At 33.0% G+C, this 18,893-nt stretch overlaps 1 protein-coding gene across 8 annotated transcripts in view; it reads right to left on the bottom strand.

Annotated features, from left to right (window-relative positions):
* Window positions 1-18,893, bottom strand: part of EYA4 (EYA transcriptional coactivator and phosphatase 4) — a 315,711-nt gene that overhangs the window by 161,170 nt on the left and 135,648 nt on the right. For all 8 annotated transcript variants that reach the window (XM_072643383.1, XM_072643389.1, XM_072643385.1 and 5 more), the window contains one exon: window positions 1,901-1,950. In XM_072643383.1, the coding sequence (XP_072499484.1) occupies window positions 1,901-1,950 (50 nt within the window). The remainder of the gene's footprint in view (window positions 1-1,900; window positions 1,951-18,893) is intronic.

Raw genomic sequence — 18,893 nt, 5'->3', positions numbered from 1 at the left:
TCAAAGTTCTTTGTTTATTATCTCTAATACCCAGAATATATGAAGGTCAAAAATTTCACGATTTTGATAATTCAAAGCAATGGATCTAACATCTGACTCTCTTACTCAAATCATTCCAATCACCACCCTGTTGCCTCTAGGATCAAATAGAAGTCTTTTTTAATTTCCAAAGCTCTTGACAACCTAGCCCTAATTTACCCTTCCACTTTTATTAGATATTGCTTTCCTTACTGTACTCTACAATCTATCCACAGTGGTCTTGTTATTCTTCTCATATGATACTCCATATGCCATTGCACTAGTTATCCCTGATTCCTGAAATGTGTTCCCCCGTCATCTCCATCAGTCTCATTGAATTCCTTACTTCCTTAAAATTTTGCTCATTATAGCTTCTTTAGAAGTCTTTTCTAATATCTTCACTGTTAGTGCCTTCTCTTCTTCAATGAACCTTATATTTATTTTGAATATTCTAATTTATATACGTCTCCTTTGTTTCAATGCAAGATGCACAGAGACTGCCTCATTTTCATCTTTGTATGTCCAGCAGTTAACAAAATGTTTGCTGATTGATTGAATGAATGCAGTCATACTGATGTTGTATATACCATATCTAATTCTATCAAGGGCATTTTAAAATGAGGAAGTTCAAATTAAATTAAGTAGGTGACTAATGTTCTATAAATGCAGAATTCTATTTACATTAGGTTACCTAATACCGAGAGGTATTTGCTTGTCTCTTAAAAGTAAGTGCATGGTCATTAAAAAAAGTAGCTAGTATATACATACATATATATATATATATGTAAGTATGTATGTATGTATGTATGTATGTATGTATGTATGTATAGATGTCTTAGATCCTTTGTGTGCCAAGGTAGGATAGTTTCAATAATTAGGCTGCAATACTTTATCTCCTAATGTGCTAGAGTCCTAAATTAGGAAATGGTCAAGTATATTTATCAGTTGTGAAGCTGATCTCAGAGACAGACTGATCTGGCTTCAAGTTTAGCGGTGACACAAACTACTTGTGTGATATCGAGCAAACCAATTTGTCCCTTCAGTGATCAAGTGAAATTCATTATGGTTCTAGGTCGCAGAACAGCTACGGCATTGGCAGAGGGGCTTTTCTTGTTGGAGGATCCAGTGAAATCACACACCCCACTCCTTCACATAGATTTGTCATCATATTTATTGTAATATAACAAAATATGATATATCAGTATATCATATATATGTATATTTTCTGGAAGAACATCACTTAGAGCATATGGCCAATTTATTTTTTAAAAACCCACCACATTATGAAGTTCCTTAATCTTCAGTTCACTTTTGGTTCTACGATTGCTATTCCACAGTCCCTTCATACCCATAGACCCCACATGCCAACTTCATATAAACTCATTCTAAATTTCTTAACTTTCAAATTTAAGAGTGCTTTTGAAATTTAATAACATTTGAAGAAAAACAAGTGATTGTAAAGTTTTATTTTCTTAAAAGTTTATAAAATATTAAATACTTTTAAAAAGTAATTTTAGCTCAATCTTTCAAAAATACATTTGAAAGTTATTAGAACTCTTCGATACTAATTTAAAGATGCAAAATATATAAGATCTTTACAGGAAAAGGTTCAGTACTACTACTGTCCACTTTTCTTATTTCCGTATACATTGCTGTGGTCTTTCAAGTAGGACCAGTGACAAATTCCTGCTATTGATCTGAAAATTTCCCTATGTCCAGTGTTGAGTCCCTCTCTCTACTATATGAATGATTATGCCCTTTCTATTATGGTAAATAATTTCTGTTTCTAAAATTTCAAAAAGAACCCTAATGGACCAATTTTTTTAAAGATTCTGTTTCCCCCACATTTCCTCAGTTCAGCATTTGCCTCTATGGACTGTACCTGGAATTCTGAGGCTCTGAAACATCTGTTTCTGTGCACGTTTTCTTTACCTGCGAGGAGAAAGGGATTGCTAGTTATTCTCATATGAAAATACAACTTCCTCACTCTCAGTTCACACACATACAACACTTAAAGTGGATACAGCTCGACTCACCCTGATCTCTATAAAATACTTCCCGCATTTTACAGCAGCGGTATGCAGTACCAAACAGTGTGTTTCATTATTATCCCATGAACAGCTGCCAACTGCACTTCCCTAGACTCCATTAGTATGTAAAATGTTGAGCTAAAATAGCTTGGGAGTAGTCTAACTGGGAACAAAGAAACCTAAGAACCAGGTTTCTCCACTTAGAAACTAGAAAGCCATACTGTTCTCAATTCAGTAAAGAAATGTTTTCCCAATTGATACTGCTTCTGTTTCCTGCTAAAACTCACAATAATAAACACCAGATTCTGGGGCAAAGTGCAGTGTTAGCTAAATAATTCATACATTAATTTTCATTTTCTGAATCCGGTGACTATATGTTTCATATATTTTCTCAGCATGTCAATTAAGTTCAGGTACTGAGTGCACACTTCTCACACATATTTGCAATATATTTATGCAGGTTATATTTCAACCTTCAAAAATTCAGCTTTGGAGATGGTTAGCTGTGAGCAAAAGTTAAAGAATGGAAACATCTCTCAGTATAAAGTACTATATACTATTGTCCATTTCTGGATAACAGGATATAGAACACCATCTAAATTGAAGGCAAGACGAGCACAAGCAATTTTATGGCAGGATGGACAAGGAGCTGAACTTGGGAATCAAGTTGGTCATTTATTAGCTGTGTGACCCATGAATAAGTCGCTTGCTTTCTCTAAGACGCAATTTCCTCAACTGTAAGATACCAAGATAAGTATGCAAAGTTCTCTACAAATCATAAAACTGTTCTATGAATCTTATGCTGATGATAATATTATTTTGAACATGATAATCTTGAAACAAAACAATGAACCATGAGGTGATTTGAAAATTCCCTTTCTCAAGCTGAAAATTTTCAATATATTATACTTCTTGAATTAATTAAAGTCATTTTCCAATGCAAAATAAAGGGTACTAGGGATATCAAAACAGAAAAAGGTTAGTATCTTCCCTCAAGGAATTTGTAATCAAATTAAGTTGAAGGATAAAACATTTAAAGAAAAAAAAAACCAACCATAAAACATTAAGTAAGTCAAGTGAGAATGCAGGAAGTTTGTAGAAATCAAATAACAAAAAAAGATATTCAAAGTGGGAAAGATAATTTCTAGATTTGGTAGCCTTTATTAATTCAAATATTTGGTTCTTTAAACTCAATTTTCAAGATCAGGTGTATCAAATTCTTAAAATGTAAAAGCATGGTTAATTTTTAAAAATACCTCATAAAAATTACTCTCATTTATACAGTACTTTTTAATACTAAACAGGCATTTGCCATGCTTTATTTCATTAGTCTTCTGAAGTTCTACAGACATTATTATCCCTATTTTATAGATGAGGAAATTGAGACTCTATGAGGTCAAATGACTAACTCATGGTCACATAGCTACTAAATATTAAAGACAGGATTCAAACCAAGATCACTCTGAGCCTCAGTTTTTTCATCTGTAAAATGAAGATGATCTTTGGAGACTCTTCCAGCACTAAATCTATACTTCTATAATTCTATATCTTTTCTCATTATGCCATAGAGCAATTTTATATACTACAGACAATAAAATGCCTATAGCCCCATATTAGCATATTTAACTCTAAGATTCCTAAACTCTACCATTTGTATATATGTATACATATACCTATATATTTGTGTATGTATATATTTGCATGTAATAATAATTATTATACCTAGCGCTTATATGCTACCTTCAGTTTTGAAACTCACTGTACATGTAATATCATTTGATCCTCCCCAAAACTTTGTGAGGTAGGTGCTGTTACCCTCACTTTACAGAGGAAGAAAAAGGCTGAGAGAGATTAATTGATTTGCCCACGGTCAAAAACCTAGTAAGCATCTGACATGGCACCTGAACTCACTTATTACTGGCTTCAAGTCTAATAATAGTTATTTCTATCATATCTGTGATTTCATAATTGTGTATACACACATGTGTGTATGTCTGCATACATGTATCTATGAATATACACATATATGTATGCGTATACAGATATGCATGTACATGCTTCTATACATTTGTATATAATCAACATGCATAATACTAGAGAGATAAACTTGGAGTTAAGAAGATTTGGGTTCAAGTTATATCTTTGGCATATAATAATTTCTAAGTGTCCTTAACGGATCTCTAAGACTGTAATTTGCAGAGAAAGTTCCTTGTGGGGATGATATCATAAACCCAGCCAATGAAAAAAACAAATTATTTATATATGTATGTGTATATACATACATACATATATGTTTGTGTTTATTGAATTGTGTGTGTGTGTGTATACATGTACAGAGGGACAAGGAGAGAGAAACAAAGGGAGGGCAGCTAGGTTGTGTAGTGGAGAGAGTGCTAGGGCTGAAGTGAGAAATACTCATCTTTCTGAGTTCAGATCTGGCCTCAAACACTTAACTAACTGTGTGACCCTGGACAATTCACTTAAATCCATTTGCCTCAGTTCCTCATCTGTCAAATGAACTGGAGATGGAAATGGCAAACCACTCCAGTATCTTTGTCTAGAAAACCCCAATGGAGTCACAAAGTGTTGGACGCAACTGAGCACTAACAAAAGAAATGTGTACCTGTTCATGCATCTCAGGTACCATTCCATATTTATAGTATCTGTTTGTTGTCTTTCTAAACACTGCTCACTTCCGTGCTCCATGAAAATGGATTCAGCACATATTAACACATTAGGTTATCTCCACCATCAATAATGTTTACTAAAAGTTTTGTCTCGATTGGCATTTTCCTGGAGACCCAAAGAAGGAAAGATACACAGTACCACTGCAAGTGTTATTTTAAGGAAAGACAGCATGGATACCACCAAAATATCAACTATAATATGGGTTTCATTTTAATTAAGAGTTTGCCAAGGATGCAGACATAAAGGGAAGCATACCAAAAAAAGCAAAGACTATTTATCAATCTATAAGCATTTTTAAAATTAAATACCTACTATATAGACACTAGACTAAGTGTTGGAGAAATAGGCCCTGATCAAACTGGGGAGATGACATACACACACACACACACACACACACACACACACACACATATATATGTATATTCAAAATAGAAACAAAATGAATACAAGGTAGTTTGGGAAGTAAACTAACAGCTTGAGAAATCAGGAAAAGTTTCATGTAAAAGAAGGCTCTTGAGAGGAGTCTTAAAAAAATCAGGGATCCAGGAGAATCTTAGGTAAGAAAAAAATACCTTCCAGGCTCAACCAGGGCAAAGGTAAGGAAAGAGCAAGTGGAAAGAGATAAATGGAAAAGCGGTATTGTTGGACTCTGGAGTTCATGGAGGGATGTGTTGTGTAAGACAACTGCAAGAAGTTACTGGACTGTGAAGAACTTTAAATGTCAAAAAGGTTTATATTTTATCTTAGAGGCAATAAAAACTATTGATGTTTATTAAGAGTATCTGTTGGTGGGAGGGGAGGGCAGGAGGCAGGGTGAGGGAAGAGGTGATATGGTCAGACCTCTTTTTTAGGAAAATCACTGTTGGCTACTGGGTTGAGGAGAAACCTGAAAGAAGAAAACAAACCAGAGGCTGGTTTAATAATCCAGGTCATGAGGTTGTGAAGCACGGTGGGTATTGTGAATAGATCCAAAATACTAATCCTATATATAGGTTTTAATAGCAACTAGATTGATAATGGTGAGGGAGGAGATGGGAAATTCTGGCATCTGTGTAATGTTAAACCTACTAGATAAATGCATATAGTATAAATGCAAAAGAATTTGAGGAAAATGCTAACATCTTCCAAGTCATTTATCTTTTTGCTTTATGTAAAAATTCCTTCTATGCAGAAAGATATGTTTATTTAGATATATCATTAACCCTAACAAATAAGTAAAATCTCACAATTGTTTCTTAATTGAATACAGATTTTAAAATACAAATCCACCTCTTTTTTTTTTAAATTAACTAACTTGATAGCAAAAAAAAAAAAAAATCTCAAGCAGCCATTTGTTTATGCTGGCATTCTTACACTGTCACGCACTCCAGACAATCTGTCAGGATCCGTCCCTGTGATTACCATTACTGCCACTTATACTGTAATTTTCCATTCCTGTATCTTCAGAGTGGTTATCACTGGATCTCTCAGTCATATAGAAGACAGGGCATGATGCCTCACTGGAAATGGAAACTTCCCTCTTTTCAGAGTGCTTTTCTGCAATAATATGCAGAGAAGACAGAAGAGCCATTTTTTTCTTCTCTTTTCAATGTAATTGAAGGACAAATAGCATTCACATAAATCTCTGACACAATTCTGTGGTCAATTGCATACTACTCTGTGGGGTTTTTTTTCCAGTACATACTTGCATTCAAGTACAAGATTTTTGTCTCACTCTTTGTTGGATTCCATCCTAAAAACCAAAATACCTTAATGCAAGAGAAAAAAAGAGCTCATGAGTCACTTCTGAATCCTGCATGGTGGTAAGAGAACAGAGATAATACTGGATATGAGACCTGGAAGGGACATAGCTCTTGCACTTCACAGTGGAGAAAACTGGAGTCCAGAAAGTTTGTGAATTAAGGTCAAACAGCTTGTTAATAATAGTAGCACTTGGAGTAGATTCCAGTTTTCCTCATATTCAGTGCAATAAATGGCCAGTAAGCAATGTATCAAAGACATTATGAAGTTGTTTCATTTCTCTATTCAAAAGAAATGAATTTGCTGAGATAATACAGTTAGATTATAACGGGAACATGAGGAGATATATTAAGTGGTCTTTTTTTCCCCAAAATGGTCCTCAAGAGGCTTTGAAGATGTATCTAACTAAACATTAAACTAAGATAAAGGAAAAGAGAAATCTCCATTTGAAAAGTTATTTTAAATATACACTATTAAAGCTGTGTAAAGGGATATTTACACTGCCTGCCTCGATTTTAGACTTAGGCATTCATAAAATCAAGGGGCAAAGGTGAAGAACATTTTGTTTTGCTTTGTTTTAAATAATAAGACAGGTAAAAGAGCAGGGAAAAGGAGAGAGTGTATGCAGTTCTGAAAGCAATGCATTGAACTCCAAACTCTCTTCTGCATTGGTGAGACTGGAATGTGGGCCAAGCAGTCTGTGGCATCTCCAGATCAAAAGAGACACCCTAGACAGGGCACACATACTCAGAGATAAACCAGAACTAGGCCATCCTCTGAGGTGAAAAGAAGAGGTAATATTTACCTGGACATTCATCTAAAGGCTTTCAGGGCTTTCTTTTCTTAAACACATTTCCCAAACCTTTCATCTTACCCTTTCCAAATAAGTCACTGTATCACTGAAACAGGATTAAAAACAGGAAATATCCTATTTCTTGGCTATCCCTAATTAGGTATTTAACCATAGCTTACACACACACACACACACACACACACACACACACACACACACACACACATTATATGCATGTGTATATATATATATATATATATATATATATATATATATATATATATATATATATATATATATATACACATATGTATGTATGTATGTTCCTTTAAATTCACAGTTTGCAAAGCATAGTTTCCAAAACAAATTTGAGATTCTACTTCCTTTGTCAAAAGGTTGGGGACATTTCTGTTACACTCTCTTAAGAAACTGACCAAGTAGCACAGAGGAATTTAATACTCTTCTAAATATGCCTTGATCCCTATATTTTTCGAAGTGAATATAGCTAATCCTTATGAAATAATTCTGGATTTCTGTATGACTGGAAAACTTTAACAACAAAATCTAAAAAATAAAAAAGCTTACCAAAATGCTGTGAGACCTTTCTACCTTTTTAATGCCAAAGTTGGTGCATAAGATATAGAGACTATGCATGAACATATGTATTTATAAATATATGCTTCGGAAAGGACTGGATTAGAAAAGATCTCCTGCTTATGGTTCCTAATAACAGATAATATATAATTCAATGTTGTATTGATAAGAAACAAATTTTTATGGTATTTTAGAAAAGGATTGTTTTGTGTTTGTCCTTCATTGCCGAAGAAGATCATGCCATCAGCGAAATGATGACCTGACTTGCACTTGACTTTGTTTTGAGTGAGGGAGGGCTGTGTAGGTCGCCGGCCTCACTTCTCCACAGCCAGTTCCTTGAAAAGGAACTAGGGAATCAAGTGACAGGTAAGTCATATGAATTTTAAAACAATTTCAACAATGGATGGTTTATATATATTCATTCATTTTAAAATATTTCTTTGGCATCTCACTTGAAAGTCAGTGATCAGAAGGGATTTATTAATTGAGTACAGATTGGGTATTTGAGGTGGGAATGGAGAATGAGAATTCAAAAGAAATAAACATTCCTGCCTTCATACGACTGACAACTGAATTTAGAACTTAATTTTTAGTAAAAGAGGGAAAATGGTAATATGCTTCACCACAGAATCTGTAGAAATACTAAAAGGTAGAATTTAAATAGGATTCTCTCTCTGTCTGTCTGTCTGTCTGTCTGTTTCTCTCTCTCTCTCTCTCTCTCTCTCTCTCTGTCTTTCTCTCTCCCACTCTCTCTCTCCGTCTCTCTCCCTCTAAATCATGTTTAGAATTGAAAATGCCATTTGAGGCCATCTCCTTCAACTCTCTCATTTCACAGATGAGGAAACAGAGGTCCCAAACAGATAAAATAACTTGCCTAAGATCACACAGGCTTGAGAAACAGAGAGAACAGGAATTTGAACACAGGTCCTATCACAGCAGAGCCTATAGTCTTTCTACTGCACCACAAATACTCACAAAGCCAATGCTGTTTCCTCCAATTAATGAAGCTCCTTTATTTTCTTCAGTGACCATTTCATTTTTGTCTTTATTTCTTCATAAAACTACCTCAGTGCCTGGAACATAGTGTTTACTTAAAAACATTTGCTAATTGTTTGCATCTATGTTCTCCACATGTCTGTGAAGTTGATTTCAAGATGGCAAAAGTGGTGCCAAGTATTATAGTGTCTATTGTGGAAGGCAGCCCAGGCTTAGAAGACTTGAATGGGAACTCGGAAGCCCTCTATTCTCTGCTCTCAGCTATCTAGCTAATTTCTGTCATGGAAGGTACAGGTGTTTCTGTACTATTGCTTTAAGGGAAGGAAATAAGAATCATATGTATTTGATAATGAAAATTGGAGAAAATTTAAAAGCTATGGTGTTGGGGCAAACATTAACTTTGAGAAAACAAAATATATTTAATTTTGCTTGTATCTGAACATACTGTTGTTTTGTTTCCAGCTACCAAGTACTGAAATGAGATAATATTTGTAAAGCAGTTAGCATAGTGTTTGGTTATAAGAGGTGTTAGTAAATCCTTGTTTTTATTTCCTTTCTTCTTACTCTAGCTTCAAAGATTTGGGGTAGCTAGGTGGTGCAGTGGATAGAGCACCAGTGCAGGAGTCAGGAGGACCTGAGTTCAAAGCTCATCTCAGACACTTGACACTCACTAGCTGTGTGACCTTGGGCAAGTCACTCAACCCCAACTGCCTCATCCTGGATCATCTCCAGTCATCCTGATGAATAACTGGTCACTGGATTCAGATGGCTCTGGAGGAGAAGTGAGGCTGGTGACCTGCACAGCCCTCCCTCACTAAAATCAAAGTCAAGTGCAAGTCAAGTCATTATTTCTCTGATGACATAGTCTTCTTCCGCAATGAAGGACAAACACACACACTTCAAAGATTTATTTAGATCCCCTGGAAAAGCCCTTAAATGATAGAATATCAATATAATACATTGAGGAATCCCAAAAGAAATCACTGATGATAATTTATCCCTCCTTATTATTCTCAGAACACTTTTAAACTCACTCATTTGTTACAGAGGCATACTTTCCCATAAATACATTGAGAGAGAAGAGAAAAACTGGAGACTAGGCAAAATAAAGAAAATCACTTCAAAATTCATTTCAAAATCACAAAGCCAAAATTCTCAAGTCTCCTAAGGCTATGCATTTTCAACCACAATTACTCAGATCACTCAGCCCCCAAAACCGATTTTGTTTGTTTATTACAAGTATGATTAAGGAAAAATGATCCAAATACTTCAGTTTGTTCCATTTAGCCCTGGTGGAAAGAAAGGAGCACTGTATAGGGAGTCAGGGAATCTGGGTTATAGCCACAGTTATAGACTGTTAGAGCTGGAAAGGACCTAGAAATAATCTCATCCAAACCCCTCATTTGACAGATTATATAGTCCCAGCTCTGCCACTAACTATCTGTGAGGTCTTGGATCAGCTACTTCACCTCTCTGATGAGATAATCTCTAAGGTCCCATCCAGCTCAAGCATTCTATAATTCTGTAGTTCTAAGCTCTGCTGAAAAGTCTCAGTGTCAAAGGGTCATAACTTTAGAGTTAAAAGGACTTTAGAGGCCCTCTAAGTCTAAAACTCTTATTTTACAGGTGAAGAATCCAGGACCAGAGAAGGTGTGACTGGTCAAAGGTCACACAGGTAGTAGGCAGCAGTGGTAGCATTTAAACCTAGGTCCCCTGACTCCATTTCTTATGTGTTTTCCTCCGTACCAACCTGCCTTCATAACTCTTCAGTTGTTTTAAATAAGGCTTTAGTACAGAGGTAAGAGAGGAGTTAGATGATGTAGTAGAAAAGGTTTTGGGTCTATTGTCAGGAAGACTCATCTTCTTGAGTTCAAATCTGGCCACAGTCATTTATAGCTATGTGACCCTGGGCAAATCACTTAACCCTATTTGCCTCAGTCTCCTCAACTATAAAATGAGCTGGAGAAGAAATTGGCAAACGATTCCAGTATCTTTGCCAAAACACACACACACAAAAAACCAAATGGAATCATGAAGAGTTGATACAACTGAAAATGACTGAAAAACAACGGTTTGGGCTGATAGAATCAGATTTGACTAAAAAATGACTGAACCACAAAACCAGCAATAAAATGGATATGCAAGAAGAAATAGTCTACCACCCCATACCTACTGGTTAAGCCCATGTGGAAAATATTGTAAGAATTAGTTGGAGATGTTAATGATTAATAATAATAATGAAAATATCTAGCTTTGATGTAGTACTTTCAACTTCGTCTCTTCACAATGACCTTGTGACACAGGTGATTTTAAAGAAAGTGAATTTGAATAATAGCTCAAATGATTGGTTCAGATCACATATGCAGTAAGGGTCTGTAGCAGGATTTGAATTCAGGTCTTCCTGACTCTAAGTTCAATGCCCTTACCCACTGTGACACCAAGATGCCTCCTGTGTTAAAAGTGACCAAACTACCAAAGGAATTACAAAAACTGTTATTATTCCCATTCAGCAAACAAAATGACACACTGAAAATAACATACATATTCCAAACCTTCCTATCTCTAGTTTGAAAAATGCAACAAAGGAATAATTTGATTATTTTCTAGTATATACCAGTGCACATTCAATATAGAGTATCATATGTGATGATGTCCAAACACTGAATATATATGTATATATAATATATATTATATACACACATGTTTATATCTATTAAAATGACTTTGGAAAACACGAATGGTACCCTATCAAAAGCACCAGAGGGATCTTAAAATTAACAACTGAAACAAATAGGATTTAGACAAGCAGATCCCATTTGTTCCATGTCAAAGAAGTGGGAAGGAAGTCAGGTCCTTGTTATAAGCCACTGTTTAGCAAGAGAATCAATGTCTTGCCTTATCTTGCTTAGAAAGAATGGCTTGTTTAATGTAAAGTATATTTTAACTACACTTTTGGAGCAAAACATTTCACAAAAATTTGGTGACAATTTAAAAAAAAGTATATTTAGATATTTAGATGCGCAGCCAAAGTGAAATTGAGCATTATCTGTAGAGCTTCAAAACCCAAAAATACTCAAGGGAAATGAGTTCTTTCCCCTTTCATTTGAGTTATCTAGGTTGGCTGCTTACATGAATAAATGTCTAGAATTTAATGTAACCTTTAAAGATACAATAATCCAATGCTACTTGCTCTCTGGCTACCAAAGTTTTAGCAACAAGAGTAAAACAAACACTTTAATAGCTGTTACCAAGAGACAATGAAAATTGAGAACATATTTCTGTCTTTATTTTTTAATACTTTGCAAAAAAAAAAAAATACTTTTCCTGCATAGATTTCATTCCAAAGTAGTTTTGTGTTGTCTTCTAACTTTTCATTCATTCAAGAAACATGCATTTAGTTTGCTTTTCCTATAGGGCATGCAGAGGAAGTAGAGAAAAGAGTCTGTCATTGAGGAGATTATAGTCTTTGTCCAGGGAAACAAAACTATCTACGTATGAAAAAATAAGACAATTGCAAATGCCACATTTGTTAACATGAGTTTGTTTTTGTCTTATCTATCTTCTCTAAATGAAGGGCATATTTAAACGAATTTCAATTCCTTTTGGGGTTTTATTTTTTTTTTAAAGCTGAAATCCATCGCCATTTGTTAAGAGGTTGTCCTTGTTTTAATCTGTACATCAAAATTTATTTTTTGCTTTCTGCTTTTTGTTTTCTTTGCTGTTTTTATTTATAAAATCTGCAATATCCAAAATAAAAAATAATTTTTAAAAGCTATTATATAATGGAAGGCAATTGTAGAAAACTAGAATCCCTGCTAAAATGTTATTTTACAGTTATCAGCTGACAATTATATATTAGAATACTTCTACTCAGGGACTAAAGATGATAATTTTAAAGCTATATATCATATAATAGGTGCATTGCTTTAATGAATAAATATTTTGTAAGAGTAATCTATATGTTCTATTTATACATAGCACATATTTCTATAATCAGTAGGGGTGTGATACAAGTTTGCTGTGATTATTTCATAAATGAAGAAAAAAATGAAGTGCAGAATCAGATCTTCAGTTTAAGAGAAGCAACTGGATATAGTTTAGTTACATTATGAGAAATAATTTGGGAAATTCTTTGTAAATAAAGTAATACAAAGTTACTGTTTCCAACAACAGTGAATTGGATTTTTTAGTTTCATTGACTTTCTAAGTTCACAATTTGAAAACTTAATTTGATTGAATACTAACACTATTTGTTTTCCAATGTTTGTTAAAAACAACCTTATGCTAATAATATCCCAGACCATAACTACACCTGCCGAAAACACATAGGAAAATTGTAGAAAATTATTTGTGATGTATTTTTGCAGAAAATGTACATACGAATGCAAATTATTTCCTTATTACACTGGATTCTTATTACTTAAACCATTTCATTTAAGGGATTACCTTCCTACAACATATATTGTTAGAGAAACTCAAATATATTTTTTTCAAATTATTCATTCCTCTAAAGATGGGAAAATTGGTTTTATCTTGTTAAGTGAAATACTTTTTAAAAGTATTTTTATAAAAGCAGAAGTTGTCTTCTAGGGATGTGAAATTAAAGTTTTTCATTAAATAAGATGAATTCAACTTACAAAAGGCTAGTTTTTTTTTTATCAATACATGCTTTAATAATTTCATTTTCTATCTTTGATATCATCTTCCACTTAGTACAATAGTTTAATAAACAAATTCTGGTATTCTTTACTCATTTTCCAAATTTATATGTGTGTATTCACATAATCAAGTAGAGATTGAAGCTGGGATATGAGTTAAGAACCAGAATATATCTCTGAAGTCAATAAGTGCAACCAGATTGTGCAGTTAGCAAAAATCAGACATATAATTTCTACAGAAGAATTTGCTGAAAATCGTGCCTGTCAGTATATGAGTAGGCAATACACTAAAGCAAGGGTTCAAGTAATTTAATGAAAAAAATGCAGTACTTTATTTTAATTTTGAGTGTAATTACTTCTTTGTGTGAATTACATAGATGAGACTTTTATTTCATTGTATATATCTAGACATAGAGATATTTGGTGCAAGATTAAAATTTCTCAGGATAGAATAACCATCCAAAGGGTTGCCTATGTTCCATTATCTTATGTATCAATCACATTAAAAGTCAGTATGTATGTATGTATGTATGTATGTATGTATATATATACATATATATACTCACATAAACATGCATCTCTCTATACAAACAAATGTGTATGTATTTATACATATAAGCACACATACATATATGTTAAAGAAAATGTTATGTGTGCACAAAACATATCCTTAAATGTTTTATGATATCCTGTTTTATTTATGTAAAAATCAAATTAAAAGGCTTTTAAAATTAAAACTAACAATTAAAATGATATTTTCCCAAAAGACCATAAAAAAACTGGTAAGAAATTAAAATATAACAATTAAAAGTCTAATTAATTAAAAATCAATTTGACAAAATACAGGTATTAAATGGCATAAAAGTAATCTTCATAGTCTTATTCCATAATATGAAACATTTGCTCCTTTGGGGTCCATAAATTTATAGTTATCCTTTTCATGTCAGAAAAGTTTTCTCTTTCTTTTCTTTTTTCATTCTTTTTTTTTGTCTCCATATCCTTGCCCTACAACCTCTCCTAGGAAACACAAATGCGTTTTCCAAATGCTTAGTCATGATTTCTCAATTAGAAAAATTAATAAAGTGGACCACATAACTGAAAACATTCTAATACTTTGTTTCAATGCAATTATAATTTCTACCTTCTGTACACCAACAAAATGTCTAAAATGCATGTTGCATTTCAAATGCATATAGTATCTTCAGATCAGGATTAAGATTAGTTTTATGAAAGTTTTAATCAATACAAATCCATTGACAAAAATATGAAGTAGAAATAAGTTTAGCCCTCGAATATTCGGCTTTTATGGACAACACCTTAGCTTGATTACTGGCCTTTACGCCCAGGACTACCAAGTCTCTGGTTTGGGAGTGGGGGGATATACAGAATCACACACTGGGGAGGAATTGGATTTTACAAAGGTCAGCGGTGGGGGACTACGGACTATAATTCTTCATCAACTACAACTGTCAGAATAGCTTCAGTATTAATGAAAGCATTTGAAGGTTCATTGCAAGGTTGAATATATTTTCAAAGCAATTGGGTAATAATTACACATGAAAACAAAGTACAAATTATTTGTGTACAATTTGTATATATTAAATCGAAAGCCAAACCATGCAAGTGATTAGAATGCCAAAGCATGTTTATTTCCCTGATAAGCTATAGATCTTTGTCACCTGCCTCAAACTATGCATTTAATGTTTGAAATATTTAGAAAATTTTCAGACCTTCTTCCAAGGGTATATTTTTCATTACTACCCAACAGGGACGACATCAGAGGTAACACAGCACTTAAAATGCCACAGAAGGAACCACAAGATGCCTTGATGGATCGTATTACAAGCTCATATGAAAGTGTTTCATTTTTAATTTTTTTTCAAGTTTGGAAATTTGACCAGATTGTCACTTTAGAGTATTATTTCCAGGCTTAGCTCTCTGCACCAAATACTAAAGGTAAAATCACAAAATGGCAATTTTTGCTTCCAAAATATTCAGTATAGTTGTATAAAATTGAATATTTTCCAGTAGTCATTAGTCTGCTTTATGATATATCCTTGCTTCAATTTGTATATTTTGCTAGCAGTTTTTCTTCTTAAAGTGGTTCGTATACTATTATGATGTCTTAAAGTAAAATGTTGTACTAAAACTAAGATATTACTTAAACCTTATGATATAATAAAAATTCATTGCAATTAATAAAATTCCTTACTTTCATAGGTATTTTCAGTGAAGCAAGGATAAAAGTGTTTTTCAATCATTTGACATGTTTGAAATCCAATCTTTTAAAATTTTACTTTCAAAAGATATTTAATGAATCCAAATAAATTATTCCTCTACAACTATGCTCAACCCAGGATTTTAAAGGGAAAAATTTGTCAAATTCTATATCAAACAAAACAAATAGAATACATTTACCTTAGACTCTCAAATAAAGAAATCCTGCTAGAACTCCTACAAATTTTATTTTTTGTATCTTTTTTTCCCCCTGCATGAGATATTGGAATGTTTTGACCACAAGGTTAAGAAAGATTCCCCCATTTATCATGACCTGCCAAGCACAACAGGGCCATAGTCCAAGACAGACTTCCACTACTTAACTAATAATCCAGCTCATCATAGTCAGAAAACTTCAAAAGAACTTTGCCACAGGCACAGATTAGTTCTCATTTGCTTTAAAACATAAATATCAATCATTTTGTAACATGTTTTGGGGTAGCTAACATTTAGAATATAAGAAATAATTGATATGTGGAGTTTTCAATTCAAATTGTAATTGAATGCAGAGCTCGTCTGGTATACAATATGACTTTCAAAAAAATTAATGAAAGTCATTGTTAAAAATCATTCTGAATTTTAAGATACCTTTTTCATAGAAATACTTTCAGTGAATTTTAATTTTCCCCTATTTATCCACAGTGCTGCTATACTCCCTAAAGAATATTTAGAAACTTCTTTAATTTAAAAAGAATTTCCCAGGTGCTTTCAATACATTTTTCCATAGCATTTTTACATGGTAGACATGTATTCACATTTAGGATTTTGTTAAGTAACTGTAACTTTAACAATTAGGGAAATGTGATGAGTAACTACCACCAGTAACGAAGAAAATATTATTGTTTTCAGAAAGTTCACGTAATTTGAATATTTTGACCTTGTATTTAAACAACTTTTTCATTACATAATTTCAGACATATAGTACTTAATTTTAAATTAAATTCCTCATCCCATGAAAAATAACTGCCAGTTAGAAATACTGAATTTCAACTTTATGATTTTTTATTGTCACTAGTCAAGTATCATATATTAAGGTAGGAAATAAATTTTAAATAGTTGACTAACATTCACATTTTGTGTAATCACCTTTATAATTCTTTGTAAAACATTTCTCAATAAATGTTTGTTTACTCTGAAATGTAATTCTTAATTCAAAGAATTGAAAGAACACAGGTTTTAGTGATTTCCAAGTAGAAGAATACTAAATTACATATTTGCATATTATAATTCATATTGGAACCAAAATATTGGTTTTGAAGAACTAGATGCCAACAATTGTAACAAATTAGAATTCCTTGTAAAATGATTTTTGTACACAGAAATATAGTATAAGAAATAGTCGTATTATGACTGCTTAACTTCAGCTGAACACTAACCATTTAATGTAATAAGCCTTTTATTAAGTAGAAAAACCAACAAAGATCAATGGGATTGATTTAGTAGGAAAGTATATATCACATTTGGCCCTAAAGATGCAATACATTTAATTTAAACAATGTTGTGTTCCACGTGTATTTTAATTATCACTTGAACTCACACAGAAGTCTAGAGAAGGGAAAAAATAGGTGAAGGTGAAGAAAAAGAAAAGTAAGAGATCAAATTTTTAAAAAAAGAAATATATGTATATATATATATATATATATATATATATATATATATGTTATACCTTCTCATTAATGCCATCTAAGGATTTTCAGAGAGGTAGTTTAAGAAACAAAACATCACTGATAACTTAACACAGGTTCATGAAGTCATTTGGCTTTTGTGTGTTCTCAACAGCTGCATTACCTTCCCAACAGGCACACTCCATTTCCTCCAAAGCTAAATTTGAGATCGTCCACTGGACACACTGAACAAGCCTCTCCCTGTGACTCGAACCACATTAACTCATTAAATCATATCATGCACTTTTGAAGGCTTCAATAACAACAAATCACGATTGTTGTTTTTTTTTTTTTCCCAAAGGATATAGGGGAGAACATTTTTAAAAAAATGTAAACGGGTTATATTTAGCCTCTTAATTTGTTTTTCTCTAAGAAATGATAAAAGTTGGCATTTTCTATTTTGTTTTAGGAAAGTTAAAAACAGGATTTTAGTACTCTAATAAAGTATTTCAAAGACAAAATAAAAGACAAATAACATGAACAGACCGTTAAAGTTACTGAACTGAACTATATCCCTGAAAGGAGAAAGCAGTCCAAGAAAAGGAGCTTGTAACTAGATAGTGCTGATAGCTGTTCGGTAGACCCTTGAAAATAAATTGAAGAACTTATTGGTTATAATAATTTATCATACCTTTCTTCAAAACAGGTCCCTTAAACAATGAAACTCTCTGTAGTTCTAAATCAATTTGCACAGATAGCCAATGAGAGAGGGTATTCTTTATTCCCTTCTGAACTGTGTTTTCCCTACTAACTTAATGAAACAGCCCTCCTACAACAACCCATCCCTAAGTTGTCATGAATGAAACAGGCACTTAAGAGCCAGTAATTATGTGCCAACTCATATCATGGCCCTGAATACAGTAGGATAGACAGTTATCTTCCTCTCTTATACAACTCATGCTTATTGAAACGTATTTGAATTAAACAAAATCTCTCCAAGAAAAGACAGCTTTACAGGTCAATGTCAGCGTAACCCAATCTTATGATTGTTTTTACATCAGGATAAACACGGTCAAAATAAATTGCTTTCTATAGACAGAAAAGCTACAATTAAATTAGATTTCTGTACTTCAGGACACCCTATTATAAACGGGGGAAATGTCTTCCTAAGAATATAATGTTTTTAGCACAGAGTTGATTATGTTTAATAATTAAATTCAGTATGGTGTATACACAGTTTAAAAATTCAAAACGTCGTAAGAAAGAATATGCTTGATTTCAAATATCTGAAGTTCTTACACATAATCCCCCCCTCCCCAAATACACATACAAATCCATTATGGCAAACTGCTTCATGTTAAAAATATATTTATTGAATTTAGAGTTTAGTCATTGATCTTTCATGCTAACTTGAAATTTCTAATCAATACTATGATATAAATAAGATAGTCAATTTATGAAATAGCTTAAAAATGGAGGTAAAGCAGTGATTAGA

Source organism: Notamacropus eugenii, chromosome 2 (genome assembly GCF_028372415.1).
Source record: "Notamacropus eugenii isolate mMacEug1 chromosome 2, mMacEug1.pri_v2, whole genome shotgun sequence".
Lineage (NCBI taxonomy): Eukaryota > Metazoa > Chordata > Mammalia > Diprotodontia > Macropodidae > Notamacropus > Notamacropus eugenii.
This window is presented reverse-complemented; position numbering and strand designations above follow the sequence as displayed.